The sequence below is a fragment of the Typopeltis vanoorti genome, chromosome 9 (assembly GCF_054136105.1).
Source record: "Typopeltis vanoorti isolate ZY-2024b chromosome 9, IOZ_Tvanoo_1.0, whole genome shotgun sequence".
In the NCBI taxonomy this organism is placed as follows: Eukaryota; Metazoa; Arthropoda; class Arachnida; order Uropygi; family Thelyphonidae; genus Typopeltis; species Typopeltis vanoorti.
In genome coordinates this window covers 134,391,944-134,406,277 of record NC_143557.1, presented here as the reverse complement: position 1 = coordinate 134,406,277, position 14,334 = coordinate 134,391,944, and the positions used below count along the sequence as shown (strand labels likewise).

General features: G+C 34.9%; 1 protein-coding gene across 1 annotated transcript in view; it reads right to left on the bottom strand.

Annotated features, from left to right (window-relative positions):
- The window catches only part of AlaRS (alanine--tRNA ligase, cytoplasmic), a 329,791-nt gene that overhangs the window by 123,642 nt on the left and 191,815 nt on the right, over positions 1 to 14,334 (bottom strand). Inside the window, exons 12-13 of the mRNA XM_090398495.1 lie at positions 9,016 to 9,185; positions 8,690 to 8,803 (exon numbers count right to left, since the gene is read on the bottom strand). Of these exons, the coding sequence (XP_090254621.1) occupies positions 8,690 to 8,803; positions 9,016 to 9,185 (284 nt within the window). The remainder of the gene's footprint in view (positions 1 to 8,689; positions 8,804 to 9,015; positions 9,186 to 14,334) is intronic.

The following is a 14,334-nucleotide window of genomic DNA, read 5'->3' as shown; positions in this document are numbered from 1 at the left end:
TGAAGGTCAGCATTAAAAAGACAAAGACAATGAAAATAGGCAGAAACATTGAAATTATCAACTGCATTGTGAATGGAGAACTTATAGAACAAGTAAAACATTTCACCTACTTAGGCATTCTATCAATACCTAAGTAGCTGATTTTTAGCGAGGTTGGTAAATTAAATATGGAAATAGACAACAGAATCAACAACGCTGGTATGGTAGGAAGTCAATTGAATAAATTCATATCGAATAAGAGAGAAATTAGTCAGAACACTAAATTAGCTGTATACAAGACACTGTTCAAACGAGTTTTAATTTATGGATATGAGAGATGGGTCAGAAGTAAAACACTTGACCAAAGACTAGAGACTGCGGATATGAGAGTCCTGAGAAAGATTAGAGGTGTGAACAGATGGCATCGATGGTAATATCATATTAAAAATGAGGATATTAGGAAAGAACTTGACATTGTCAGAATTCAATTCAGGAATGCGCTAGCAGAGCTAATCTCAGGTGGTATGGTCACTTAAACAGAATGGGCAAGGAAAGATTAGCAAAACAAGAGTTCTCTGCCAGGTTGGCAGGAAAACAACCCAGAGGAAGACCAAGATATAGGTGGATTAATACGGTACAAAGTGTCTTAGATGATAGAAATATAAGATCTGATAATGTTGGAGTCTTGACAAGTAACAGACTGATTTGGAGGAAAATTGTAGATAGGAAGTTAGTAATGATGTAAATTTTTCATGTAGTACTATCATATCCTGTACATCCCTTGAGATTACATGTCAGGAATTTGATGATTATGATGATGATGGAGTAAATTAAGATTCAGATCTTATATATGTTGAAACAAATTCTCATGCTGTATATATAATTTAGAGTGGCATAGTCGAAAAACAAATAAATTTCTCTAAATTACACAGTGTGGGAGTTTGTAACCTGTTATAGTGGATATACAAAAACCAAGGGTCTTTCACTAACAGTATGGATATAAGTATGATTAGAAAAAATTAATTGAAGGGCCTAAGATAAGCAGATTATTGCTAAGTTGAATAAGGTATTAAATGCGAGCGTATATGAGAAATGAGTAGAACTGAAGGAAAATTTTAGTGGACAAAGAAATTAATCAAGTTTAAGAGAGATAGAGTATAAATTAAAGTAAAGAATAATATATTACAATGGTATTGACATTATTTCACAGGTGAGAGCAGTATTCAGTTGCTGGATGGATTTGTAATTTGTATATGTCAAGAGAATTGCAGATTAAAGTCATTCTCTAATAATGCAGAAAACTTGATCATAACAACAAATCTCGGAGATGTCATTATGCCACTTCATAAAATGGAAAATAAGATTGAATGTGACAATTATAAAGGAATTTTCTTAGTGAATGTCCCAAGAAAGATTAATGAAAATATACTTGAGAAACAACTAAGAAAAATTATTGAATTGGTAAAGGATTAAGCTAGAGTGGCCAAATAAAGTCAAAACCAGATTTTTATTTTGCAACAAACAGTTAAGAAATCACGGGCAATAAGGATTCTCTTTCAAAATCAACAGCCGACTTTTTCTAATCTTACCCATGCATCAACTTTACTATGGAAAAAGAAAAAGGATGAACAATTAGATTTCCTGGACATTAACTCTATCTTCTCAGGCTGCTATACACAGCAAGATTCAGCATGTCATCCATTTAAAAAAAATCGACATATTCAAAGCTTTCGTCAATAGGACCTATGTTATCTACTCGAATTCTCAAGCTCTATAACAAGAATTGAACACCATCCAATGCATCTTACCACAGAAGAATTTCACCTCAAGGAAGTTTAAATGCATCGTTGACTCTTACAAGCTCATTGCCAAAATTCCTGAACCTGTATTGTGTGTCCCTATCGCATATATATTGCATATTGCAGACATCTGAAATAATTACTAAGATCCTGAAAAGATATAATTTAGTTCCTTTATACTTTTTAGGGAAAAAAGTATATGCGCTTCCTATATATTTTTTTTTCCCCAATCAACAAAATCTACCACCCACGAAAGATAAACAGTCCCCCCCCCTCTCCGTGGTGCGTACCAAGTTCAGTGTGAGTGCTTAAACTCATACTTTGGCCAAACAGGATGTTCTGTTGAAAAACGACTATCATGAACACTAATCTTATATGAAAAGCAATAAACCTAACCATGGTATCCTATGGTCTAATCCTTGCCTTTTTACATCTGTGAAGGTATAGTTTTGGGTGTTTTAGAAGTGTGGAACCACTTCTACACTGTCAAAATTTAAATCAGAATGACTGTCACTCCCAAGGTTTGGGAGAGTCTCATCCTCATGAATGGCAAGCAATAATGATCCCCCCACCATTTTAATTTTAATTATTATTTTAGTTTAACACAATGCTGTATTATTTCATTATGTAATTAATTTAATTTTATTGCAAATGACTTAATTTTAAATTTAGGCCTTAATTGTAATCTTATTTATATTGTAACCACCCACTAGGTGGCATCCAGCATGTGGTTCAGTTCTGTAAAACATTCTTTGTTGTAGCTTAAGCTTGTGATCATGCTGATACAGTGATGATGATGACCAGTTAGTTTCTAGTTGAAATACTTGCAGTAATAAAATTACTATATTCCTGTGAATACGTGTGTATAATAATTGCGAAAATGGCACAAATTCCATTAAAAAAAGAAAATACTATAGAAAATTCATATGCATGTATTTGTATTTTATATTCATGCTATGTTTATATTTGGGGGTGCTTAACAGTCAAAGCTGTATGCTGAAAGTTTCTTTCACTTAGGTCCAGTGCTATTTAACCAAGTGGAAGAACTTTCAACAAAATCCCCTTAGGTCCAGATAGCACTGGACCTAAGGGGATTTTGTTGAAAGTTCTTCCACTTGGTTAAATTATAAATTAAAGATGCCAAGAAATTATATTCTTAGTTTAATCCTTTATCCAAGTGTAAGCAAGCAAAGTTTGCACACGTGAAGTATCTTCAAGACTGGGCTACTTGTATATAGAGGCTAATGACTTCACATCAATTGTCTTAGTATTCCATAACAAAACACACATCCATTTGGGTGTGTATAATGCTGTGCATTATGGCAAGGGGCACTATCCAGATTGGTTTTGACCCTTTAGTGAGGTCTCATCAGTGGCCATTCCCATAATGCATAGCATTATGGAATACCAAGGCAAATAATTTGAAGTCATTTGTCTCTATATACAAACAGTCCAATTGTGAAGATACTTCACACACAAATTTGTTTGTTTATGCTTGGATAAGGAATTAAACCAGGAATATATTTCTTAGCATCTTTAATTCAAAGCAGTATAATTGTAAGGAGACCTTCATGCAATATTTTAAAGAATACATGGAAATGACTAGGGTAACCTATTGTCGAGTTCTCACCCTCTCATCGTGCACTGTTAAGTATCTACCCAAATAGTGAATGAATGAAGATGAGCTACCAATTTGGGATTTACCCCCCCCCACCACCACCAAAAAAAAAAAAAAAAAAACATTGTATACTTACTGGTTTAAACCATAATGCAGAGTGATGATGATATGACAGTATTTTATGTCAACTGGAGTGTCACCCAGTTAAACAAGCTCCCCCCCTTTTTTTTTTCTTTCTTTTTTTTTGTGTGTGTCAGGGAAGCAGCATGAACAGAGCAAAGTCAGTTAGTGAACCAAATCCTGGAACACAATATTATTACAGTTCAAGATTAGTACCATTAATGTAATAAGCATGAATGAAAAAGAAATGGAACTAGCAGAGAGAAACAGGATAAATGCCCAACCAACATAACAGGTTGTGAGTGGAATGAAGAAGACAAAAATAGGCGAGATCTTTCTAACAAATAAATGAAATATTACATTCAGGCAATAACGATCAGGGGAAAAGAATGAGTATCTATGGTATCTAACACTAAATACGAGGATAATCTTCTTGAATGTCAGGCAATATAAAGTAGAGTGACATGGACAAATGTCCAAATGGAGAACTGGACAGTGAAACTTATTTATATCTATGGTCTCACAAAATACAAAAGGCTCTACTAAAGAAGAAATGGAGAAATTTTCAAGGAATTAGAGATAGCAGCTGTCAAAGAAAAAGAAAAGTAGGTCCTTGTTAAAAATCTAAACAACAGAGTAAGATAAGATTAAGAGACATATTAAAATATTTTGGAAATATTTGTAGAAAAGAGTGATGCTAATAATAATGGTAAGTACCTGCAGGATTTCTGTTCAGGACATGGGCTAGTTATTACTAAAACCATGTTCTAACATAAAAATTTGGACAAATGCACATGGACAGAAGAAGCAAGAAATCAGAAAAGTTTTATTGACTATGTTATTGTCGATAGATGTTTTTCCACTACTTCAGGATATTGAAATAGAAAGTGATCACTATTTAGTTTTGAGTAAGAAAAAAATGAATTTCGTATTTAAAAAAATATATATATGTAAGAAAGTTTTGAAGCAAATCAAAGTTGAGCAGCTTTCAGAGGTAAACTGTAGATTAAAATACACAAATATCATTCAAGAAAAAATGAAAGGGTTTGAAAACAGAAACCAAACATTGGAGACTTAGTGGAAAACCCTGAAGAAAACATTGAGTGAATCAGAGAGGGATGTGATGTGGTGAGGTTGTCTGCAAGGATGGAAAAATCAAAACTCTATGGCGGCAAACTCAGAAAGTTAAAGAAACAGTCAAGGGAAAAGAAGAAAGTGCATCTAGCTAAACTGAAGTCATGAGAACACTTTGGTAAGAACACAGAAATAAATGAAGGTAGCAACATATTCTGGAGACTATTGGAAAAGCTTAGGAATGGAGGGGATAGAGTACTGCAAAGAAATATCTGAAGTAAATACTTTGAGAGCATGCTAAATGAAACAAGCAGAAACAGCCTGATGGAAGAACATTCTTGACAGAAATGCAATCATGAACACATATCCATCCATACTTGAAGCAGAAAAAGTCTTCAAAAACCTGAAATATGGAAAGGCAGCAATAGTATATAATATTCAATCAGAAATGCTCAAATATGGAGGTATAAAAGTTTTACAGTGGCTGTATTGCATAATTCAGAAGGCTTGGTCACAGGATCGAATTCCAGAGTAGAGTAGAGCTCTTACAGTACCCATCTATAAAAAGGGAAATGAAACTGAGCATAAGAATAATAGAAGTATTTCCCTAATGAGTGTTCCTGATAAGACTGATGCAAGCATACTTGAGAAATGGCTATTGTAGAAGGGAAGCTTGGTGAAGAACAAGATGGATTCAGGCAAAATAGAGGTTTTCAGGATCAGATTTTCACTTTAAGACAAATAGTTGAAAAATCTTGGGGATATAACAAAGACTTGTATCTAAGTTTCACAGATCTGAAAAAGGCACATGACAAGGTGCCAAGAGAAACCCTACTCAAAATGCTACAGTTATATGATGTAAATGAGACATTACATCAAGCAATACTTAGTCTACCTTTGAGTTGTAAGTCAGTAGTTAGAACTGAAGGAGGCACAGGAAGATGGCTTGTTGTTAAATCATGTGTGCAACAAAGGTGCACATTATCTCCACTGTTATTCATTATTTATATGGATCACATTATGAAGGCAAGTGGTATTAAACCTGATATAAAAATTGGTGATGAGCTTAGCTGTTTACTTTATGCAGATGATGTTTATACTTCTAAATAAATACAATAGTCTGCAAGGCTCTTTGACTAAATTGAAGAACTGTTGTAATAGATTGGGCATGTTACATATTAATTTGCATATTAATGATATTGTAGAAGATTTGAAGGAAGACATTCAGTTGTTTGCCAATAATGCAAAACTAGGGAGGACAATAGTTGATAAAGGTGTATAGATTTCTTACAAGACGATTTAAATAAATTGGCAGAGGCACTGCCAGTTCGCTTGCACATTCTCGTAGCACACGAGCAGACATACCATCCACACCCAATGATGTATTTACATTGATATTTTTCAATATACTGAGTAACTCGTGTTCATCTACCCCAATGCTCACATCAGTCTCTGTCACCTCAGTAACTGCAAAGTCATCACCTGGATGATATACCGTTACAAAGTGATGACTTAATAACTGAACTTAGTAACATAATCACCAGCTTTGTAGTTCCATATAAAACCATTCTTTACTGAAATTTGCACATGTTGATCAACCTCCCAAAACAAAACTGGATAGTCACTTTCCCAGAAAGGAGATAGAATTGCTACCGCAGTCATAGATAGATCTTCCAATGCTATTAGCAGAGCCAACATTCTCATATCCCTGGTCCCTTCGATCACATACTGTTTCAGGTAATTATCCCTTAGTAACTGTATAAATTCCATTTCCATTTTGGCACGTGCCCCTTCCAATCTATATCAACATAGTTGAACTCTCCCATGATAATTGCTCGGTTGTACTAATCATTGTACTAATCTGCTGATGCATGTCATCCACATTTTCTTCTGGACTGCCAGGTCTATATCAGCAACCAACAATATATTTTGCATTATTGGCCTCTATCTCATACAAGACAACCTCAAATGAACCATTTAGATCACTTCTACAATCTTCTTTAACTTTTTGTTGGTTGAAATTCTTCAGCTATCATTAATAATACCCTTTATCCTGTCCTATTTCTTCTATCTTCTCTGAAACTACAATATCCATTACATTCTATCCCTGTAACTACATCATTCTCTGACAACCAGGTCTCGCCAATGCCAATAATTTTTGGTCAAGATGAGTTAACCAATGTTAAAACCTCCTCTCCTTTATTTTTGATGGTTTGAGCATTCATGCACATGCATTTTTCAACATCCTCTTGGGCCACAGTTACCCTTACAGGTAATGACATTAGATGTCATTACTTGTCCATTCTGATTCGAAACCTGGGGAACTGCACTCAGCTTTTCCATCATTCCTGGACTCATACTTATCCCAAGGGTGGCTAGACACATGCTTGATTGCTCCTATCCCAATATTATTATTATTATATCGCACCTCCAGGGAGTCCAACGTCATCTACTGCCGAACTACCACCACTAGTGCTTTCACAGGCAATCACAAACATCCATGCCCAAGGCAGGATTCCAACCCGCAGCCTTTTGGCTGGAGAGCAGATACACTATCCACTCGGCCAACCAGGCTGGCTGTTTCTGGGTTCCCTGATTTTGCACTTCCGAACAACACTTTCTCCAAGCACCCAACTCCAAACCCATTTAAGTGCAGTCCATCAGTGACATACAGGTCCTTATGTCCATCTAATTCAATCCACAGATCTATAAACTGCACCATTCCTCGTGCACAATCTTCTCATTGACAATCATGGCCCTTCTCAATTCACTCTATCATATTGAGGCAGCAGACTCATGAGCTTTACTTTCTTACTCTTCACTTTTACTTCTTTTAGCAATTCTTTCATATCTTCTCTCATTGCATATTTCTCACCTTTCAAATCATTTGTGCCTGCCAAAACAATTAATTCATTATTTTCTTTCTTCTGAAAACTTACAGCTTCACTAGCATCCTTTATCTTCACACCTGGAAAACATTCTTTCATCACTTTCTCATTAAGATTAAGTATACCTTTTATCATCAAATCTCCATACAATACTATCTCCCCCCCCCCCCCCCCGTTTCTTGCACTTTTATGCTTTTTCATTCACTCTTTCTTTCATTCACCTCTTTCTCATTTCTTTCATTATGGATCTGGGTTAGAAATAAAGCACTTGATCAAAGACTGGAGGCCACAGAATTATGAGTTCTGAGAAAGATCAAGAGAGCAAACAGATGGCATTAATGGCAGCATCATATTAAAAATGAGGATATTAAGAAAGAACTTGACATTCTTAACATTCAGGAATGTGTTAGACATTCCTGAATGTTTGACATTCTTAACATTCAGGAATGTGTTAGAAGAGCTAATCTCAGAGGGAACGGTCACTTAAACAGAATGGAAGAAGAAAGATTAGCAGAACAAGTATTTTTTGCCAGGCTAACAGGAAAAATACTCAAAGGAAGACTAAGATGTAGGTGGATTGACACAGTAAAAAGTGTGTCAGGAGAGAAAACATAAGATCTGATTCTGTTGGAGTGTTGACAGATAATCAATTAATTTGAAGGAAGATTGTCAATCAAAAGTTAGTAATGATGTAACTTTTTCATGTAGTACTATCATAATATCTTGTACACTCCATGTGGATAAATATCAGAAATTTGATGATGATTTCTCCCTGTATTTATTTATTTTTTTAATTTAAGATCGGTGACGTTTTAAACAAACTCAGCATCAGAAGAATTCAAGATAGGTAAACTATTAAAAATACCATATGAAGAACAGAGCAATACATAGCTACACTGAAAATCAGCAGTGGTATTAAAAGGTGTATAGAAAATGATTTCATGTTAAACTGAGTATAAGGAAAAGTTGTATGTTATTTCCACTGGTATTTATAATGCATATGAACCACATCATTAAGCAAAGTGGTATTCAACTGATATTCAAATAGGAGATATATTAAGGTTACTTTTCTTTCTACAGGTGACATTATACTTTTAAATAATCTGCTACAGAATGATTCTCATTTTCTCATGTCAGGTGCTTGTGTTATTCCTTTCAGGACTAAACAGAAATAAACTTTAGTAAAATAAATGAATTAAGCAATGAATTACCTCATCAATGAAGAGTTTAACTTTATCTCCAACTTTAAGGACACCTCCAACACTACCCATATGAACTACAAAGCCACCTTGTAAATGAACTTCTGTAACATTGAATTCTACATCCTACAGAAAAGATAGGAAAAATATTAATATGAAGAACATCAAAGATCTTGGCAAATATCATGAAATATGTAATTTAGTCTCATACATATGATTTCTTCAAAAATTGTTCAGGATGTGAACAGCAAACAATTAATCACTGACTTTTATTGTTATATTCTACATAAGAACAGTACACATAATCTAAATAAGTAAACAAAAAAGAGATAAATTACCTCATCATCATCTTTCACTATGAAGCCTGTATCATAAATCTGACCTCCAGATTCAGCATAAAAACAAGTTTTGTCTAGTATTACACTGCATTTTTGGCCAGTAGTCACTTCTTCAACAAAACGGTTATCTGAACGAATAGCAACTACTTCGCCTACACATGGCTCAAATACTGCAAATATATTATGTGTAATTTAATTATTTAAACTTAATTATATACTAATAAATATGTTGCATATATAATTATCCTCTTGTCTAAACAAGGCTTTATCTGGCAAATCATTCAAGTACAAAATTTATTAAAATATTCAATTTGTATACTAATGATAAACTTATAGAAATCCCAGTATCCTGTATTTGAGTTCCAAGCTCAGAAGGATTAATAAATTAATAAATTAGTGAAATAATGAATTTAATAATAAAATATTAAGTTGAAGAAATTTTAAGGATTAAGCACAGATTAGCAAAACAGTATTCTGAATTGACAATAAGATAATTATGATAATTTTTATATTCAAAATGGATGGCAAAAATGATCTTAAAAAAAACAACAAGTGATGGTCTCACACCAAGTATGAAATGCATCTACCATTTAAAAACATTTACAAAATATTTAAACCCAAAGTCTGCAAAGCAGATACATTAACTATCAAACAATCAGACAAACAAAATATGGTTGAATGTAGAACACACTGACAGTATCCAGACATGAGACTAAAATTGAAGAAAGTAAGAATATATACTGATAAATACATATACCAAATGTGAATAACTATGTATTAGACGTCATAGCAGTACTCATCACCATACCCTTCTCCTCCGATAGAAGGCGAGTTAGCCAGTGATGACAAGTTACTTAGTCATGTCAGGCTAATTAAGCCTAACATGTTGGAGATGAGATATATATACACAAAACCAGGATCCCAAAATATCATATTTACAGAAATCACTTGTTTGACAGGTGAACTTACTCAACTCTTTGAACAGGTCAAAAATTCAAAAATTATGATAAGGAAGCTAATCCGTGCAAAACAGATACACCTTCTCTCTCTCTCTCTCTCTCTCTCGCATGCACGCGCACGCACGCACGCACACACGGGGGGGGGGGGGGTCTGGAAATTTCTGATAAACACCTAGAACAAAAATTATGTTATAAAGCAACTGATATAACCAGAAGAAAGAACATATGAGGATATAAGAATATAAGATACAAATTCATCTGAAAATTAATGCGTAAGTGGAAGAATAAATTTTAATTATTCATCATATTCATTATAAATCAAAAGAATTCATTATTGTTTGAAACAAAGAACTGTTTATTATCAGAGCTATCTTTAGTGCAAATGGTTATTATGCAAAAACTATCGAAAAAATAATTAATAATTATGGCCATTGTCCTAACCCTCCTCAAGAAGAAATTACCAGAATTTGTATTCCATATGTAAGGGACTTTCTGAAAAAATAGCAAGATTACTTCAACAATTAATGTACAAATTGCTTTCCATCCGGTTTGCAAACTTAACATATTCCTTATTTCACCAAAAGACAAATATTCTCCTCTATCTTATCCTGGAGTTTATAGAATCTCCTGCTCTTGTGGTTCATGTTATTGTTATTATTATATTACATTATATGAGACCTCCAAGGAGTCAAGGACTCATTGAGGGAGGCTATAAATCACCCAAACCAGCTGTCATACCTTCCCTTAAATTCATTCACACTAGATGCACTCACTACCCATAAAGGCAAATTATTCCATCACTGATATTCAAATAGAAAGGGATAAGAGCTAGGTTTTTCTCTGCGAGAGAAAAACCTAGCTCTTATCCCTTTCTTGACTGTGAACAAACTTAACCCCCATGGATGCCCTCATGTTCTCTCCCCATCTTCCACATAAAAAAATCCATCAGACGATACCCTATAATGCCCATTCAAATGTTTATGGACCTGTATCATATCACCCCTCTTCCTCCCGTTAACTAGAATCTGTAATCTGTTCTCATAATCTAAATCCCGTAATCCAGATATAATCTTTGTAACTCTTCTTTGCATCCTTTCCACAGCTTCTTTATCCCCTTGGAATCTGGGAGACCAAATCTGTGCACAATAATCCAGGTGTGTGGTCTTATCAAAGCCTTATAAAGAGGCTTTATAATGAAGTGAACCTTGACATCTAAGGATAAGGAAGTCATCCTTAGATGTCAAGGTTCACTTCAACATCGCAATTATCCTGAGTTGTATTTGCAACTTTTGCTATGTGACCTTTGAACTTCAAATTCCTATCTACCAATATGCCAAGATCCCTTTAAGTGCTGACTATCAGTGGCATCCCTGATTGCTCTGCCTTTCTTCACATCATTGTCAAACAATTGCACATCTGATGTTAGATCCTGCCTGATGTCATTAATGTACAGACTGAACAGTAGTGACCCAAGGACTGAACTCTGAAGTATCACTGGCCACCTTAAATCTTGCAGATTCACACCCACTGTATACCACTTTCTGATAGACAACCATCTCCCCAAGTCGAGAGTTTATATTACAATCCCATATTCTCCAGTTTATGCAACAGCCTTTTTCGTGTGGTATCCTATGAAATGCCCCAGAAAAGTCCAATATTATCATAGTATATCCATTCTCTTTATCCAACTCAGCCATAACATTGTTATAAAATATGAGCAAATTGCTAAAACATGATCTTCCTTTAGTAAACCCATGCTACTCCTTGCAGCATATAGCTTGTTTGTCTACCCATTTCTGTATGCAAATTCTTACCAACTATTATGAACAAACTGGTCAATCTGCACCTAGTCAAATTCGTCTGGAAGAACGTCAAGAATACATTTCTCTTAACAAATCCAATAAATACGATTCAGCAAACCCTGCTTTAATCTACAAAACACAAATTCAGTGGAACAAAACCAAAGTGTTACACAAAGGTTACTTTCTTCTAGAAAGACTCGACAAACAAAGCTGTGAAGCACATATTCATAACCCGAATCTGAACAAAAACGATTGCCCAAAACTTTCTCAATTAAGGGGAAGTTATATTAACCATACTCACCATTCATGTGTTCCATAATTGTAATTAAATTTTGTTTATAATTTTAAAATAATTAACTGAATCAATTTATTGTAATTTATTTCGAATATCTATTAATGCAGATGGAGCTATTCTCCTGCAGCCGATGTTGCACATAATATCACGTGATTTCAATTAAATTGTTCTTTTCTGAGTTCTTTTCTTATAACTGTATTGACAATGGCTATGAAACTTAGCCAAAAATTTTATAATAAAAATATTAAACATAAGTGTTACTGGTATTAATATTTTATAATGAATGTAAGTTACCTTCCTAACTCTGTTACTAGTGTATGTTCTTTCTTGTGGTTATATCAGTTACTTTAATATCATTTTTGTTCTAGATATTAATCAGAATTTTCCAGAATCTCCCCCCGCTATATAAATATATATAATCACATACATTAGCTCCATTACAATAAAATTAGCAAAAATTCTGAGTGGTTCAATTAAATGATTGTATAAGAATTAAAAAAAAAAAAAAAAAAAAAATTCCATTGAACTGCTGCCAATTTTATTCTTCTACAAGCAATAACCGAGTGGTTAGCATATCCGCTCTACAGCGGAAAGACTGCATGGGCATGGATGTCTGTGAAAAATACTAGTGGTAATAGTGGACAGTAGATGGCGTTGGTGTAGATGATGCAGTTGGTGAATGAGGTTGAGTGGTGGAGACAGAGTTGTAGAGTAGGTGCCCTCCGTTGACTGCCTAGAGGTGAAAAATAAGAAGAACATGAGCAGCTGCTTATCAATATCCATTTACTGTGTACATGTGAGGGGGGGGGGTCTGGAAAATTTCTGATAAACACCTAGAACAAAATGATATTAAAGCAACTGATACAGCCACAAGAAAGAACATACTAGCAGCAGAGTTATGAAGGTAACTTATGTTCTTATATTCTTGTATGTTCTTTCTGGTGGTAATATCAGTTGCTTTAAGATCATTTTTTTTGTTCTAGGTGTATGTCAGAACTTTCCAGACACCCTCCCCACCTCGTGTGTGTGTGTCTATATATATCTAGAGTCAGTCAAAAAAAAAAATGTATACACACTTCATATATACAGAGTCTGTCAAAAAAATGTATATACACTTTAACAGATGTCATCTATGAACTTCTTTCAAAGTTGGATCAAATTATGGTAGTAATGTGTAGTATGATGTTCTCTCAAAAGATGTTATAAGTCGCATAAATACTAGCATGAACACGTGATCGGCAGGACAGTCAAACAAAATGGCCAATGCACGATTATTGTTAGAGGAACGCAAGCATTTTAAAGTGGTATTTCAAATTTGAGAATGTTGTTGAAGTTCAACGACAATGGAGGGGTGAGTTTTCAACACAACTTCCAACATGCCTGACAATTGCATGTATTCGTGATAAGTTTGAAACCCATGGTACCATGTGTGATGTGCAGAAGGGAAGATCCGGAAAGCCTCACACAGCAACAAGTCCAGCTTCCTTGGTTATGGAGTTGAAACAGTTTACATGCTCTCCACAGAAGTCTAACACACAATGTGCATGTGAGACAGGAGTTAGCAGTGCAAGCATACAGTGCATTCTTAAAGCAGCTAAATGGAAAGTTTACATCCCAAGATTATTACATGCAATGAATGAAGACGATCCTGATTGAAGAATGCAAAGTATTGAGTGGTTTCAACACATGATAGATGAGGATGAGAAGTTTGTGAGGAGGATGGTTTGATCTGATGAAGCACAATTTAATGGAATAGTGAATCGGCATAAATTGTTTACTGGGCTCCACAAAATCCAGGCGTTCATGTGGACAAGGCAGTCAATTTACTGGGGCTCGATACCTGGTGTGTGGATTGTCATCTAGGGGTTTAATAGGACCATTCTTCTTCTTTGAAGGTACTGTTACTGGTCAAGTGTACCTAAACATGCTACACACATCCATTTTACCTGCCATTTATGCACTTTATGGGAATGATCAAGTTCTCTTCCAACAAGATCGTGCACTACCACTGAGACGTGAGAGCTTATCTCGATAAGAGTTTGCAGGGACAATGGATAGGACGAAGAGGTGCAGTTGAGTTCCTCCCACATTCTCCTGATTTAACACCCTTGGACTTCTACCTACGGGGGACTCTAAAGGATGTAGTGCATATTGTAGAAAACCAGCTACGCTAGTGGCCCTTCAGAAAGAAATTGAAATGGCATGCACAGCAGTCCCACTGGACCTTTTGGCCAACGTTGCCCAAGCAGTAGTTAGCTGTAAT